Genomic DNA, 17,191 nt, shown 5'->3' on the forward strand with positions numbered 1-17,191 from the left:
CTTATACTGTCACTTTACGTCAGTAAAATGCAATAGAGCCTCACCTCACTCGCTGGAAATAATCTTCTGAATTTATATACATGCCTCTAAAAGCAAGGAGCTTTTATGTTTATCTTCAGGGCTCATAGGTAGATGAAATAAAAGAGAGAGCAATTAAGGAAAACTGGGGGGGAAACTGAGGTTTTAAGTGCTGGATTTAATCAAATCCATCAAGTGGAACACAAATGTTTATTTATGAAGTCAATTTTTGTACCTTTAGCCCTGAAATGTTGCTAAAAGACAAAATGCTAGTAAACATTTATGAATAATCTGTTACCTTTCAAAGCCTGGACTGCAGAGCTTCAGCAAATAGTTTACCTCCCCTAACTGGAGAGACAAAAGCAATCGTTTTCACAGCTCATGAATCTAATGCAGATGCCAAAGTGGGACATCAAAATTCACCATTTCTCTCCTGGTAATGTCCAAGACAGCAAATCTAAACCTGTTGTCTCAGGGCTATTTAGAAACAGATTTTGAGGTTCCTCCAGGGTTTGTTGCATAAGCAAGGTCCAGCTGATATCAAAAGAAAGTGAACAAGGTGAATAAAATAATTATACCACGACCTAGCATCACATATGGATTTGTATGAAGCTTGCCTAACTGTGTAAGTGACTGTTAGCCAGAGCTGCACAGCAGCACAGGTGCTCCAAAGGCACTGGCAGGGAATTCACAGAAACATTCAGCTTGGAAAAGAGCCTCAGGATCACCAAGTCCAACCCAGAACCCTACTCTACAAAGGTCACCCCTAAACCATGGCCCCAAGCACCACATCCAAACCACCTTGAAACACAGCCAGGCTTGGGGACTCCACCACCTCCCTGGGCAGCACATTCCAATCCCTGACCACTCTTGCTGGGAAAGAAATGTTTCCTAATGTCCTGTCTAAAGCTACTCAGCAGCAGCTTGAGGCCCTTCCCTCTTGTTTATCACTAATTACCTGTGAGAAGAGACCAGCACCAACCTCTCCACAAGGTCCTTTCAGGTAGTTGCAGACAGCAAGGAGGTCTTCCCTCAGCCTCCTCTTTTCCAAACTAACCACCTCCAGCTCCCTCAGTTGCTCTTCAGAAGATTTACTCTCCAAGCCCTTCACAGCTTCCTTGCCCTCCTCATCACTGGTTCCAGCACCTCCACATCTGTCTTGTACTGAGGTGCCCAAAACTGGACACAGCACTCGAGGTGTGGCCTCCCCAGAGCTGAGTACAAGTGGACAATCCCCTCCGTGCTCCAACTGGACACAGCATTGCTGATACAAACCAGGATGTCATTGGCTTTCTTGACCACCTGGGCACACCGCTGGCTCATACTCAGTTGCTTGTTGATTGGAACCCCCAAATGTGTGTGTGTGCCCCTCTTCAGCACTGCAGGCCATCACAGATTTATACAGGGTGTTTTTTTTCACCCACAGTGACTTTTTACAGAAACTGGTCCTTTTCTGAGCTTGTGGCACTTGACAGATGAAAGCAGCTCTGCTGCAGGTGCAGGTGTGAAAATAAAACCCCAGCCACTGGCATGCAGATACCTGGGCTGCAACACAGTGAGACAGCCTCAGCTGGCTCCACATGCCATGATGCCAGTGTAATCAAAACCTCTTGAGTGAGCCAGAGCTTTCCACTGATTAAGACTCCTGTGCTATTCTTGATAACAATGTTCCAGTTTAAGCAGCTGTTCTTACCCTTCACAGGTGCCAAAATGCCAATGAACACTTCACTCATAGTTGGTGTTTTCCCCCAGCTTTTCTCTATGCTTCAAAACCAATGGAACAGAATGGTAGGGGTTGGAAGGGACCTCCAGAGATCATCCAGTCCAACTCCCCTGCCAGAGCAGCATCACCTAGGGCAGGTCACTCTCCAGAGAAGGAGAATCCACAACCTCTGGGCAGCCTGCTCCAGGGCTCTGACACTCTCAAAGGGAAAAAAAAAATTCCCTTCTGAAATTGTGGCACCTCCTCTGCCCCACTGCCCCTTGTCCTGTCACTGGACATCCCTGAGGAGAGCCTGGCTCCATCCTCCCACCACTGCCCTGCACATCTTTATCACCAGCGATGAGGGCACACCTCAGGCTCCTCTGCTCCAAGCCCCAGATCCCTCGTGCTGTGCTCACAGGGAGATGTTCCACTCCAGCATCTCTGTAGCTCTGCCCTGTATTCTTTCAAACAGTTCCCTCAGGTCCTTCACCTGAGTGGCCCGGAACTGGAGACAATATTCCAGGTTATCACAGCAGGCATTTTAAAACTACCAATTTTTAGGGCATTTTAGAGCGCAGGCAGACACTCTGAAGGCCCCCAAGTTTCCCTGTGCAACAAGAAATACTCAGAGTGTGAAAATTTCAACCAGCAAAGATGGTGGTGAGCCAAAGTGATTGGAAGCAGTCTTCACTTCTATCCCCAAACCTTTTCTCAACTCTGAAGTGGCATAAAAAGAAGTACTACCAGAAGTCATTTCCTTAGTGTTTCACATAAAATATTAGACACATTGAGTATCACCAGAAGGAAAGTTTCAGCTGATTCTTACAAAGGGTATGTGCTGAATAGCTCCAGGCTTAGGAGCTCAGTTGCCATTCATGCCAAAGTGTTATTGATGCCTTAAAACAACTCCGGGTAAAGCGCTGCTCAAATGCAAACAATTTCCCTTCATTTCTCTTTAGATGCCTGGGCCAAACCTCTCTGCAAATTTGGGCCAGACCATAAGTTAACATTGAGATATTTGCTGCTGCTGCTTAAACAGTTCAGAGTTCACTTGGTCTAACCCAAGCCTTGTTAAAAGGGCAGTGAGTGCTCACAGAGCCCTTCACACTGCCTTACAGGAGTTTAAAATGACTCTCGGCTTTCTCGAGCACACCAGCTCCACGATGACTACCTAGAAAGAGAAAGCCTAAATGTTTTCTTTAGCCAACTGTATTGCACCCAAGAAAGTATCTGCAATGTAAATCCATTCTTCAATTAAATCATTAATTAAACCAGACTCACAGAGTGTTGGGGGCCCCATGAAAAAATCCAGTTAAGTTTGGAGACAGCTGATTGTTCAACTTCTACTCTTCAAGTGCACTATGTGCACTGATGAATTAAAAATGCAAATTGGGCTGCATCTTTTAACACTTGGTGATTTGCCTATTCTCCACTTTTTATTATGCATCATTTTTATGATAAAGAAGGGATTTTATTGTTGTTGCTGTTGTTTCCTCCCCCCACACACACTCCTGTTCCAGTCAGCAGCAATTCTTCCACGCTTCTCCAAGCTAATGCAATAGAACTACATAAAATGTTTAAGAAAAGTCCCATTAAAATATACAAAGCATACTAATTCATGAAGTCAAAGTCAAAGCAGAGAGGGAAATGTGAGCTTTAATAAAACTATGCCTGTTGTGAATAACTATTCAAGCACAGCCATTTTTTTGTTTGCTTTCTTTTTGTCCCTTGCAAATTGCACAGGATATAGCTCAGTCGACTCGAAGCAAAGAATCGCTCAGCAGGATAAATGCATCTTAGTCAGAAATAGATTAAAAGATACAGCTGAGCCATCAATAAGAACCAGATAGGGCAGTATTGTTTGCTGTTTGTTTTGAAGATGTAATTGCAGATCCCAGGATTTCAATAAATCTGTGCACATCACGGAAAGAATTGTAGAGAGGAACTGGGGCAACGCGAAGAGCGTTCGGTTCTCGCATGTCACACTGCAAGACAGAAAGGGAAGGCTTAGCAAATTCAGGTCACTTCAGATTTGTCTGTCAGACTGTGTATCTAAATGTCATCCTTGTCTTCAAGGAAGAATGACTGGACTGACAAGGAGACACACGGACAAACTTCGAGATCCCAGAGAATTTACTGTGAGGAGCATTATAGAGAAGAGGACAGTAAAAAGAGCAGTAGCCTGAGAAAGGGTGCAGAGCTCAGGATGGGCAGGGCTCCAGCAGTGCCATTGAGGGGCTCCAAGCCATAATAGAATCATAGAATTGTTAGGGTTGGAAGAGCCCTCAAGCATCATCCAGTTCCAACCCCCCTGCCATGGGCAGGGACACCTCACACTACAGCAGGTTGCTCACAGCCACATCCAGCCTGGCTGCAAAAAAGCTACAGGGATGAGGTTTCCACCAGCTGCCTGGGCAACCTGTGCCAGTGTCTCATCACCCTCATGGTGAAGAACTTCTTCCTAACATCCAATCTCAATCTACCCATTTCTATTTTTGTTCCATTCCCCCTAGTCCTATCACTCCCTGATACCCTCAAAGGTCCCTCCCCAGCTTTCTTGGAGCCCTCTTCAGATACTGGAAGGCCACAATAAGGTCTCCTCGGAGCTTTCTCTTCTCCAGACTGAACAGCCCCAACTCCCTCAGTCTGTCCTCATAGGAGAGGTGCTCCAGAGGTGCTCATCCTTGCAGCCCTTAGCATACATGCCTTATCATCATAGCTGAAGTGGCAGCCACCACAAAACAAAAGTTTGTCAGTATGATAGAATAGAATAGAATTAACCAGGTTGGAAAAGACCTTTGAGATTAAGTCCAACCTATCACCCAACACCATCTCATCAATTAAACCATGGCACCAAGTGCCTCATCCAGTCTCTAACCCTTAGGGTTAGTGTCTGGCACTACAGGTATAAGCAGTGGCACAGGCCTCACAGCATTCTTCTTCCTCTTCTCTGTGAATGAACATTTTGCTGAGTAGAATAATGCCTCCTATTTGAGGTGTGTTACTCTATTGCAAAACCAAGCCCTGTGCCCTCTTAAATACCTGGCAGCACCAAAACAGCAGCATATCTAGCCTAGAAGAGTGGCCCTTTGGGGACACAAGCCACCAGCAGACATAAAACTCATATCTCATTTATATGGCATGGTGCTCTCAGCCTCACCTCCTAGCATTTCTAAATCACCTTAAATGCAGCTTTTATTCTAGCCTGAGCAGTACTCAGCAGTAACCTTGCACTGTTAGGTGGCATCCCTTCCTGAGTGCTCAAACACATCTCTAAGGAAAGAGCAGCTTCTTAGATCCTCCACCTTAGTGCCTTGCAAAGAGACAGGCTTTGGCCATTTGCCCATGGTGGTGGTTTAGAGCTCCTTGTCATTGACAATCTGTAGGTGTCTGAGTTTTGGCATTGAAGGTGGTGAATGTCACCCGAGTGCTGCTGACTGCCAGCACCCTGAGGTAGCTCAGAGCTATTTGAGGTCTCTGGCCTCATTCCTGGACCCACAGCAGGGGATCTGGACAAGCACACTGAACAGAAGCCCGTGCAGGCAGTGCATGGCACTAGACAGTTCTGAAGCACTCACATCAGTGTTTTGGGTTTTTTTTCCCCAGTGATTTGGGGAGGGAAGGAGGCAAGGCAGACAGGGAGACAAGAAAGGAGGAAAGATGAGACAGGCAGAAAGAGGAAGAAAGAGAGAGGGAGAAAGAAAGGAAAAAAGAGGAAGAAAAAAGAAAGAAAGATTTGCAGAATGAAAGGAGATAAATCAATAGAGAATGAGCAATGTACAGGGTAACAATTTACAAACCCACTCCACTTGTTTGATTATTGAAAGTCTGAAATGCTATGCAAACAATTTTCATCATTCCCAGTCTGGGTTTTGCCATAAAATAGAGAACGTTTGAATAAATGCCAAATGCTGAGATAGTTGCAGTGTAAGTTCTTAAAACAGGGCATAAGAAGATGAAGTTTGATTTACTCACAGCTACTCCTCTCTTCTCCAGCTCTTTAAACACAGATTTGATTGGAAGGGAGAAGGACAGGGTGAGCTGGCAGCCTCTTTCCTCAGTCTGAGATGGTGTGATTATTTTCACAAAGGGCTTCTCTGGATTCATTTTGTCCTCGCTGTAGTAATGTTTTATCAGGTACTCCAAGTACCCAGTGAGTAGGATGGATTTCCTCCTCAGTGCTTTCATTGTAGTTTGGCCAAAAACCTATGAGGATTTTAAATCATTAGAATGACAGTGCATTGCTATAGAAAATAAATAAAAGGGAGCAACGAAGAGTAAAAGGGTAGCAGATTTGTCTGCACATTATCACTGGAACCAAGTGGTAATATCAGACAGACAGACGTGCACAACCAGGGCAGGACGGGGCACTTGGAAACACAGGAGAATGTTGTCACTTTAGATAATGATAGATGTTTGGAATAGGTTTAGACTGGATCTTAGGGAAAAGTTCTTCAATACAAGGGTGGTGAGATGCTGAAATAGGCTGTCCAGGGAGGCTGTGGCTGCCTCCTGCCTGGGGATGTTGAAGGCCAGGCTGGATGAGACCTTGAGCAGCAGAGTCTAGTTGACAGGTATCCCTGGGCATGGTGGGGAGGTTGAAGTAGATGATCTCTGAGGTCCCTTCCAACCGGAGTCACTCTAGGGTTCTGTCATTTCTGTCTCCTGTTAGAAAGTTCTACACACATCTGCAGAAATGAACTTGCACACAACCCCAGCTCGCTAAGAGAGCCTCCATTTGCATATCTGAAGAGGATCCATGAAACCTCTGCACATGCGACAGGCCTGCATGAAACTCAAAACCACAAACAAGTTCTCTTTGGACGTGCCTCAAGTAACAAAACCCAGAGGGCCACAACTGAAACACCACAACTCATCTACAAACCCTTGTCTTTGGAAACACAAAATTTATACCAATGTATTGACTTTAGTGACTGAAAACCTGTACAGGGTCTGTCTCTGCTAGCTGACATGAAGGGGGAAAAACAACAATTCTTGGTTCTGATTCTCTGATCCAGCTGCAAGGACTAGTGAGCTGCAGAAACTCAAAACATCATGAGGCAAGCAGAAGTGACTGCTGGAAAGAAGTGCCAGTGCTTCTTTGCCACACAAACAAAACCAAACAGTGTGGTAGAAGAGTTTGGGAGCAGGATCAAGTGAGGCCACTGCTGCACGTGCTCTGGAAAGGCTCAGTTACAGGGAATAATGGAAAATGTGGCCCTGGAAATCATTTACTCCTGCCTTCCTCAAATGTTCCTTTTTCTTCTTGCCATGCAAGTAGCTTCAGGGAAAAATGAGAAGATACAGACATGGAAGTAGCCAGCAGTTGCTTCAAATCACATCCTGGTAGATAGGGGCAGTATCTCATGGACTCCATGGAATGCAGCTGCAAATTCAGAGGCAAGGTAGAGGTCCTGGATGAAAATCCACGATCTTCACTCTCAAGAAATCACTGATCCACTCTGAATCATAGAATATTAGGGTTTGAAAGGGACCTCTGGAAATCATCTAGTCCAACTACCCTAGTAAAGCAGGGTCAACCAGAGCAGGTTGCCCAGGATCAGAATGTCCAGGTGGGTTTGGAAGCTCTCCAGAGGAGGACACTCCACAGCCTCTCTGGGCTTCAGCACCCTCCCAGCTAAAACAGTTTTTCCTTATATTCAGGTAGAATTTCCTGTATTCCAGTTTGTGTCTCAGCACCCTCATGGGGAAGAACTTCTTCCTGAATCTACCCGTTTCTAGTTGTGCTTATATCATACCTCCTCATGTACTCCTCCAGGTTAACTGAGACATTCCACTCAAGCTACAACCAAGTCTGCTTTCCAGCAGCACCTGGAAGCCACTCTTTTGTAGCCTATCCAATTATCACTCTATGATGCTCCCACGAGCTCTGGCTGCTACAGAAAACCAAACCCCCCTACACATGTTTCCTGTGAAACAAAACCTGGCTGCTCCAAGACAGGCTTTGCATGGAGACAGCATAGTCACAGAAACAAGTGTGGCAGGGACGAAAGGCCTCAGCAGCCAGTGCTTGCACAGGGTCAACAAGAATCTAGAGGTGCAGAGCACACACACGAAACTGTTCAGCACATTACTAGGGCTAAAATGGAGACCTGCCTCCCATTCCTCTGAGCTTTGCCAGCAGTATGAGGGATGGATCTCCTTAGGCTGCACACACACACACACACAAATCTGTTTGCTCAGGCTTTGTGCAAAGGAATATTTGGCCTCCTGGGTGAAATTTGTGGGAAAAGATCTTTTCAGTGTGGCTGTGGAGCGCTCCCCTTTTTTCCATAAAAGGGAGCAGCTCCTGCCATAACAGTCACTTTAAGCATTATTGAGGAATAACATCCATTAACACTTGCAGTTTCCATTGTTTCCAGTGGAAACACTGCCTTCTGCTTAATGTGTCCCAGTGAAGGTGCCATGCAATTTCACTAGCCATCTCTTGCCAGACATGAAAACTATTCTGTTTCCCACTGTATTGGAGCAATTAGCACTGGGAAATCCTGACTGTGCCAAAAAGGTAATGCAGGCCCAGGAAAGGGGAGGCGATGGAAACTGCTCAGCCCTCATTGTCTGAGCCTCCCTGCAGTGGGCTAAATGACATCAACCCACACAAACTGGAGCACTGACAATCTGGGTCATAGCAGAAGAGCTTTCAGCTTATCTCCAAGGTCACATAAAGTTTAAAAAAATATATTGGATGTTTAAGGGCTAGCAAAATAAATTGTCAGGCAGAACAAGAAGCATTGCTGTGCCCTTTGCAGTCCCTCAGCATTGCATGGAGCTGGAGAGAGCACAACTGGCAAACTGCTGACATTGTTTGCTTAAGATAGTGGGTTTCTTTCAGTGAATAATGAAGAAGGATGTTCAGTGTATGGGCATTTGCTCTTTGCTCCAGCATCAGCTTTACCATGACACTAGCATTAATGGAATGATAAAAAAGCCAAATTTCTCCCCTTCACAACGGTGGCAAAACCTTGCTAATGAAGGCTGGCTTGAAAAGCAGCTTAGGAAAATTGTTCATCCACTATAGCACATAGTAAAGAAGTATAAGTGAAATCATCCTTTTCAGCCAGAGGCCTAGAGTCCTGCATTTTAGAGGTGAAGCATCCACAAGAGAGATGCTGCTATGCCTGGACAGGAAACACAGCACAATACAAGGTATTTGGAGAGCAGCTGCATGCCTTCAGACCTGAACTGTGCTCCCCAAGGCAGAGCAGAGGGTTTTCAGGACATGAGTCACCACTTCCTAGAAAGGAAGGGATTAGCTCTGTATGGCAGGACTGCCCTTTCCACAGCCATGACTTCAATGATTCATACAGGGATAGGTCACAGATGGGGCTCTGATCTTTTGGCCACCAGAAAACCAGTGAAGAAATGAAAGAAAAAGCAGTCTGAAGCGACAGAATCACAGAATAGTTCTGGCTGGAGAAGACCTTTGGGATCATCAAGTCCAACTGTTAACCCAGCACATGTCCCATCTACACATCATTTAAATCTCTTTAGGGGTGAGGAGTCCACTACTGCCCCTAGCAGTCTGTTCCAGAGCTTGACAACTCTTTCTGTCAAGAAACTTTTCCTAATATCCAACCTAAACCTACACCTGGTGCAGCCTAAGGCCATTTTCTCTTGGTCAATTGCATGTTCCTTGAGAGAAGAGATTGATCCTCACCTTGCTACAAGCTCCTTTCAGATAGTGGTAGAGAGTGAGAAGGTCTCCCACAAATCCTATCGAGGAAGCATTCACCAACAGCTTCTGTTTTCCAGTTTGTAATCAAAAGGACTACAGGGAAAGGCAATTCTGTACTTTTATGACAGGTTGCCTGAGCCACTGGTTCTGTTTAGGCTTCTGTCATCCACAAAGAGGTCTGTTTTGCTCAGGAAAATGTAGGTAGAAGAAACTCTGAATGCAACTTTTCAGAGTGATACAATTCCTTCATAGAGAGATCTTGAACAGCATCTACACAAAGAGAAGGCTCCAAGATGACCTTATTGTGACCTTCCAGGATCTTAAGGGAGCCTACAAGAAAGCTGGGGGAGGGACTTTTAGGGTGTCAGGTAGTGACAGGACGTGGGGGAATGGAGCAAAACTAGAAATGGGTAGATGCAAATTGGATGTTAGGAACAAGTTGTTCCCCATGAAGGTGGTGATACACTGGCACAGGTTGCCCAGGGAGGTGGTGGAAGCCTTATCCCTGGAGGTTTTGAAGGCCAGGCTGGATGTGGCTGTGAGCAGCCTGCTGTAGTGTGAGGTGTCCCTGCCCATGGGCAGGAGGGTTGGAGCTGGATGATCCTTGACCTGACGATTCTATGATTCTGAGAGTTGCACTAAGCAAGCTCTAAATCTCTCCGTATGGGAAAAGCTGCTGCCTGTATTGAGCCCCTAAACATTGGGACAGACATAGGGACAGCAGCCAGCCTTGGAGATGCACACTCAAGCATATTGGATCCAACAGCAAGTTTTGTGAGGACAGTGAATCACAGAACCAGGGGTAAGGATATCTGTTGAAGGTCTTGGTCTCCCAGCTGGCAGGGGTTGTTTGGTTTGGGTTTTGTTATCCCTCCTACCAATTCACTTTTTGGCTATTGTGCAGTTGTTTTGTTTTGTTTTAAGGGAGATACCAATAACACACAGAACATTAATTTAGCATGTTTATACTCCTAAATTCAGGCTCAGAGTAAAGCCATGACTTACCTCTAAACTAGCTTGCAGAGCACAGACCAGCAAAATCGGAGGATTTGATAACCGGAATCCATTAATTCCTTCAATTAGTTGCAGTTCTGGAAAATTAATAACTTATATTAGTGGTTTTGATTCCCTCCTTTCACTGGATAGGACCTTATCTTGAAGTCCATCCTCAGGCAATAAAACATTTCACTAATGTGGCCTGTAGGAATCGTCCATTAAAAGGAAACAGTAATCCGTTCACAGCTAATACTTTTAGCTTCCAGAAGCAGCCCACTTTTTATCCAGTGGAAGACCTCATTAGTGGCTTCATGGGAACCAGAGAACTGCAATTAATTTGTTTAAATGGTGTGTGTTAAAAACCACCTTTACACTCGAATGTCTTTTAGCACTGGCACAAGCCAGAGAAGCTCCAAGTCAGCAGAGGCGAGGCACGGTCCCCGGCGCACGAGCAGGGAATCACGTTCCTTAACTTTATTAAACTGACGAGACACAGGGGAGACTCCATATGCAGCTAAGTGTGGCTTCAGGCCACGCAGGGAAGTTGTGCAGACTTTAGGCTGTGAAATTTCACCAAATCTATTTAATAAATCTATAAAAGCCTGGCTGTAAGTTCCGTGTCACCGTTCATATTTCATGCTCCAGCACCGGAGCAAGAGGATGCTGCAGAGGAAATCTCTTTTCACGCGCAGCAGCCTGGCTAATTTCATAATGATTGTTGCCCAACTTCTCCCTGATAAGCTGCCCATGGAAATGAATAAATAACGTGTTTGGGGGTTTGTTTTTACTTCTTCTAACAGTATTTCAAGGCCATTTGTGTCTCCTGCTGGCTTTCCGCAGTGTCAGGCTCTTACATTTGGTCAGAAAAACAAAGAGCAGACTGAGGCTATTAGGGAGGTGATCTCCAGCCAAAGACACATCAAAAGGAGCTGCCACACAAAATTAACAATACAGTGAAAACAAAACAACCCATCAAACCCAGAGGCTCCTTCCTCCTCCCGATCCCTCAGGATATTCTCTCTGCCATCCTTTAAACTGGAGCTGAACAGTCTAGCTGTCAGATTTGGGAAAGGAGGCCTCGTTTCATATTGGGACAACAACTGCTTAGCTATTTCAGAGCAGGGTTGGGTTTGTCTCATATCCCATCCTTCACTCGTGGAGATGCTGAGACATTAGTGGTATTTCATGACTTATGTCAGGTTGCCTTACCTTTATTTATCAAGTTTCTCATTAATTCCAGAGGAACTAATCCTGAAGTAAGATATTCCCCAAGTGAGTGATAGCAGATCCTCGCTCCTCCGAGACTTATGAATTTAATTCACTGAGATACTTTGAAAGTTTCATCCATATTCTATATCTGCATTTTTGAAGGTATTTCACAGCAAAATGTCTGGAAGCAGACAGTCAGACCCATATGCCCAGAGACCAAATTTATTCCCACATTTACTTTGCTAACTCCATTGCATTACATATTTGGGATGAGTTTAGCTTAATACCTTTAGCATAAGTGAGGAAATGTAAAGTTCTATCCTTTCTACTCAATCCACTCTAAAAGTGAAGGTGGTTATGTATATAAATACATCAAGTAAGGTGAAATTGAAAGTGTAAAAGTACATACTGTTTTCCATGAGGAATCGTGTCCTGAATTCATGGCCCCACCAGCCAATTAACCTAAGATTGTGTAAAGAAAGTAAATTAGCAGCAATATTGGTGCAAGAGCGTTTAATTTATACTTGAGAGTTAAGAAATAGATAAGGAAGATTAAGAAATAGACACATTTCTAATAGTGCATCTGACAATGACACCAAAGTGCAATAAATTCTATGACTAGCTAGCACTAGAATATTTCATATTGCTATCTCAGAATTTCTCTTTTTTACTACTAATGATAAAATGTACCACGTCTTTCAATTAGCTATTGATTTCTAACAATAGCCATTCTGCCTGCAACTCATTTTCCAAAGTGAAAAATAAACCAGAAGCATTTCCACTGTTTTTCTCCAATGCATTAAATTCAAACCCCTCTCTTAAACTTCTTTTAACGGATATTGAGAGCTGAAAGGTGTTCTAAAATCTGACTTCGATTCACCTAGAAAAGGAGTTACTGATGGACAGCAGACCCAAAAAAAGGGATGTCAGAAAAAGGATTGTGTGAGTGTTGCCTGTTCCTTACTGTGAGACAGCAATGTGTATTCTGAGCTAACCTTTCTTCTCCTGAACCAAAGGCACTATTAAAAAAGTTTATTTAGACTAAAAAGCAAAACAGCTTAACCCAAGAATCATTCTTAAGTTCACCTACAGGAAAAAGAAAAATAATTAAAGATCTAATATATTGGAAGAGGTCTCCAGAGGTCATCTAGTCCAACCCCCCTGCAGTCATCAGGGGCATCATCCACTACAGCAGGTTGCCCAGAGCCCTGTCCAGCCTCACCTCGAATATTTCCAGGGATGCAGCTTAACTTCCTCCCTGGACAACCTGTTGCAGTGTTCTACCACCCTCATGGTGCAGAACTTGTTCCTAACATCCAATCAAAATCTGCTCTGCTCTCATTTCAAACCATTGCCCCTCATCCTGTTCCTGCAGGCCTTTGGAAACAGTCCCTCTGCAGCCTTCTTGTAGCCCACTTCAGATATTGGAAGGTTGCTATTATGTCCCCCCCAGAGTTTTCTCCTCTCCAGGCTGAACAACCCCATCTCCCTCAGCCTGTAGGAGAGGTGTTCCAGCTCCCTTCTCCAAGCTTGGACATGAGGATGACACTACCTTATTAACTTGTATTTGCTGACAAACATGCTTGAAGGACATAGCTATGATCAGTCTTCCAAAGCAGCTTGATGCAGTCTCACCTAGTCCCCAAGGCACTGCAGGTAACATCAATACTGCTAAACCAAGGAACCTCTTCCCCACCTCCCTTGGGTTCTCTACTTCTTAACCCCGTACATGGTAATATCAGTCACTAATAATGTCAGTGCTGCTTGGAGTTTCCCACCTCTCAATGCTGTTATAATATTAAGAAGTCACAACCACAGACTCTTTCCTTACCTTCAAAGGTCTCCAGTACTGGACATCTTTAACACTGTTTCTTCCAAGGCTTTCCTCAGTTTTATAGAATCCTAAAATGGCTCAGGTTGGAAGAGACCTCAGAGCTCATCTCCTCCAACCTCCCCACCACGTCGAGAGGCACTTCTCAATGACACTCAGCTGCTCAAGGCCTCACCCAACCTGGCCTCGAACAGCCCCAGGCAGGAGGCAGCCACAGCCTCCCTGGGCAGCCTGTGCCAGAGCCTCAGCAGCCTCCTGCTGAAGAACTTCTTCCTCAGCTCCACTCTAACCCTGCTCTGCCTCAGCTTCAAACCATTCCCCCTTGCCCTTTTACTGGGCACCCTTATGAAAAGTCTCTCCAGAGTTCCTGTAGAATCCCTTGGAAGGAAACCTTCCCTTCTCCAGGCTGAACGTCCCCAGCTCCCCATCCCTGTGAAGATAGGCTTATCCTCACAGCAGAGGTGCTCTAGCCCCTTGTGGCCCTCCTCTGGACTGGCTCCAAAAGCTCTGTGCCAGGTAGCAGAGCTGTGGGGAGTGAAGCCTGGAAACTTTTCAAAACTTGTAAGAGTAGAAAAGAAAAAATCTTTAAGCAAAATTCATGGCAGCAAACATGGAACAAGAAAGCCATTGCCCCTCTCCAAAATAGGAGCACATCTTTGCACTGTGCTTAAAAGAGCTTAGCTCTGCAGAATTCTGACTGTGTTTGAATCAAAAACTTGTTATATGAATACTGCAGAGTGTAAAATGAAGTACTTCATATTTCTGTATAACAACACAGGGTTTATGTTTACTTCTTTGGGAGGCTCTGAGCTGCATCCAAACAGAGTGTGTACAAGAGATGCCTGCTTTTTTGCTTTATTGCTGCATGATGTTTTTATTATTCTGAGGCCCATGAAAATCAATAGTGCAATATACAGGCATTCCAGATGAGATATTATGTTGCCAGAATGAATATGCCCCAAATAAAGTGTAATGCAGCTTCTGCCCAAGTGACTCAGTTACTGATGCTCTGAGTCAGAGCTATTTAATATGAACTCTATAATATATGCAATATTCAGAGTTTAAGGGTAAAATGCTCTGGATGTTACTACAACATACTTCTAGTGTCAATGGCAGGCACAGTGCATGATGCCAAAAGTTTTATAACAAAAAAAATATTTCATGTGGCTTCCATAGAATCCTAGAATGGCTCAGGTTGGGAGGGACCTTGGAGCTCATCTCCTCCAACCTCCCCACCATGCCCAGGGACACCTCTTAACTACACTCAGCTGCTCAAGCCCTCATCCAGCCTTGCTTTCAACACCCCCAGGCAGCCACAGCCTCCCTGGGCAGCCTGTGCCAGAGTCTCACCACCTTCCTACTGATGAACTTCTTCCTCAGCTCCACTCTAACTCTGCTCTGCCTCAGCTTCAAACCATTCCCCCTTGTCCTGTCTCTAGACACCCTCAGGAAAAGTCCCTCTGCAGCCTTCTTGGATGATCTCTTCAGGTACTGGGAGGCAGCTCTAAGGTCTTCCCAGAGTCTTCTCTTCTCCAGGCTGAACACCGCCAGCTCCTTCAGCCTATCCTCCCAGCAGAGGTGTATTAGCCCAATAAGTGTTTTCTGAATCAGAGAATTTCTTCTGCATCTCTACATCCACCCAGAGACAGACTCCCCATCTGGAGTCCTGTCTAGGCTGAACAACCCCAGCTCCCTCCACTGGCCACACTCCTCTTGATGTATACATAAAATACATAGAATAGAATAAACCAGGTTGGAAGAGACCTTCAAGATCATCATGTCTAACCCATCAACCAATCCAACACCACCTAAACAACTGACCCATGGCACCAAGCACCCCATCAAGTCTCCTCCTGAACACCTCCAGTGATGGCGACTCCACCACCTCCCCAGGCAGCCCATTCCAATGTGCAATCACTCTCTCTGTATAGAACTTCTTCCTAACATCCAACCTAAACCTCCCCTATATACAGCCCATCAATTTTGGGAGAAAATACTGTGTTTCATGTGGCCCACATCCTTTATTTCATCCTAGATAAAATAAAGACCAACCAGAACATTACCCAGATAGAGCCTGATGCACTCTGGTTGCATTCTCAGAGCTCAGAACTGGCTAGCTCTGAAGCTGGCTTAAAACCAGATCTCTGCTGCAGCATCACATTTGCAACTTGGAAACTAAAATTTTTTCTGAACTTTTCCAAACTGACAGCATGAAGGATTCTTTTGAAGACAGTTTTAGCTGCCTTGCCCTTTCCTACCATAACTTTGACAATTTGCTTTTTTCCCTCCTTCATTTTTTTTTTGGCTGTTCTAGAACTTCAGAGGTGTCACTCCAGGATGTGCACTTTGAGGCAGCTCTGGTCCTCCACTCTCATTGATCTAATGGTCCATATGGATGTCACATTATTTGACATTTAAGCTGACAGGCTTCAAAGTCAGGGAAATTAACAAAATCTTTACAAATTAGCAATTTTGCTGTTTACAAATTCCTGTGAAAAAAAATTTTTTTTTGAAGTGAAAGGGTTGCCACTGCTATGCCAAACCTCAACCTGCTACGATGGGAAATAGCTAAGGTGTTAAACCCCAAACATAAGGCTTTATAAATGCTAGCTAAAAATAATAGGCAATAAAACCACACATTAAAGATACTGCAGTGAAATTTCTTATTAAGGAGTTGTTCCTCTGCATGCTAAATGAGTGTTTTGAAATGCAGTCACCATTTTGACTATTCCTGCTTCAAAAAAACCCCAACAAAAAAAAAACCAGCAACCCCAAACCCAACAAAGGCAGCAAGATCTACATTGAGTTTAAATTCCAAGCCATGATCTTTGCAAAATGCATAATGTGGAAGGCTGTGAAAAGCCTTCTATGATGTGCTTGGGTAGAAAAACACCTTAAACTGGTTAACAAGGTGACTCTGCAGTTACATCCTTTTCATTGCAGAGAAACCCATTGGATGTGTGTTTAAAACCAGTGTCTGGAGAGAATAGGCTCTCATTTGGCAAATGTCCCACTGTAAACCTTTGAGAGTCTTGGTTTACTGCTCCTTGCTCTTTACAAGTAAATATATCCAACCCAAGCACCTGACCCAACCCAGCACTAATCAGTGATAATTATCACTGATAGTTACCCCTGTGAGGGCCAGCTTGTGCTCTGTGCCCGTCTGCCAGCCCCACATACACTCAGCTTCCCAAGGCTGCCCAGCAGAGCAGCTCCTGCACCACATCTATGGCTGACATCTCTCCATCCAGCAGCAAAAGCAGACATGGAAATGACTGCAAACATGCCAAAAAGAATCCTAAAATGACTCAGGTTGGAAGGTACCTCAGAGCTCATCTGCTCCAACCTCCCCACCATGCCCAGGGACACCTCTCAACTACACTCAGCTGCTCAAGGTCTCATCCAACCTGCCCTGCAACACCCCCAGGCAGGAGGCAGCCACAGCCTCCCTGGGCAGCCTGTGCCAGAGTCTCACCATCCTTCTACTTCTTCCTCAGCACCAGTCTAACCCTGCTCTGCCTCAGCTTCAAAACATTGCCCCTGGTCCTGTCTCCAGGCACCCTCATGAAAAATCCCTCTCCACCCTTTCAGTAGGATCCCTTGGAAGGCAGCTCTAAGGTCCCCATCTGGAGTCTTCTCTTCTCCAGCCTGCGCAACCCCAGCTCCCTCAACCTGTCCTCATAGCAGAGGTGGATTGCTTGGATCATCCTTGTGGCCCTCCTCTTAACTTACTCCA

At 45.0% G+C, this 17,191-nt stretch overlaps 1 protein-coding gene across 1 annotated transcript in view; it reads right to left on the minus strand.

Annotated features, from left to right (window-relative positions):
* Nucleotides 1-3,235: 3,235 nt before the first annotated feature.
* KYNU (kynureninase) overlaps nt 3,236-17,191 on the minus strand; it is a 79,270-nt gene continuing 65,314 nt past the window's right edge. Inside the window, exons 11-14 of the mRNA XM_009907695.2 lie at nt 12,034-12,086; nt 10,425-10,510; nt 5,699-5,929; nt 3,236-3,708 (exon numbers count right to left, since the gene is read on the minus strand). Coding sequence (XP_009905997.2) covers nt 3,556-3,708; nt 5,699-5,929; nt 10,425-10,510; nt 12,034-12,086 — 523 coding nt within the window. The 3' untranslated portion in view covers nt 3,236-3,555. The remainder of the gene's footprint in view (nt 3,709-5,698; nt 5,930-10,424; nt 10,511-12,033; nt 12,087-17,191) is intronic.

This window comes from Dryobates pubescens, chromosome 2 (genome assembly GCF_014839835.1).
Source record: "Dryobates pubescens isolate bDryPub1 chromosome 2, bDryPub1.pri, whole genome shotgun sequence".
NCBI lineage: Eukaryota > Metazoa > Chordata > Aves > Piciformes > Picidae > Dryobates > Dryobates pubescens.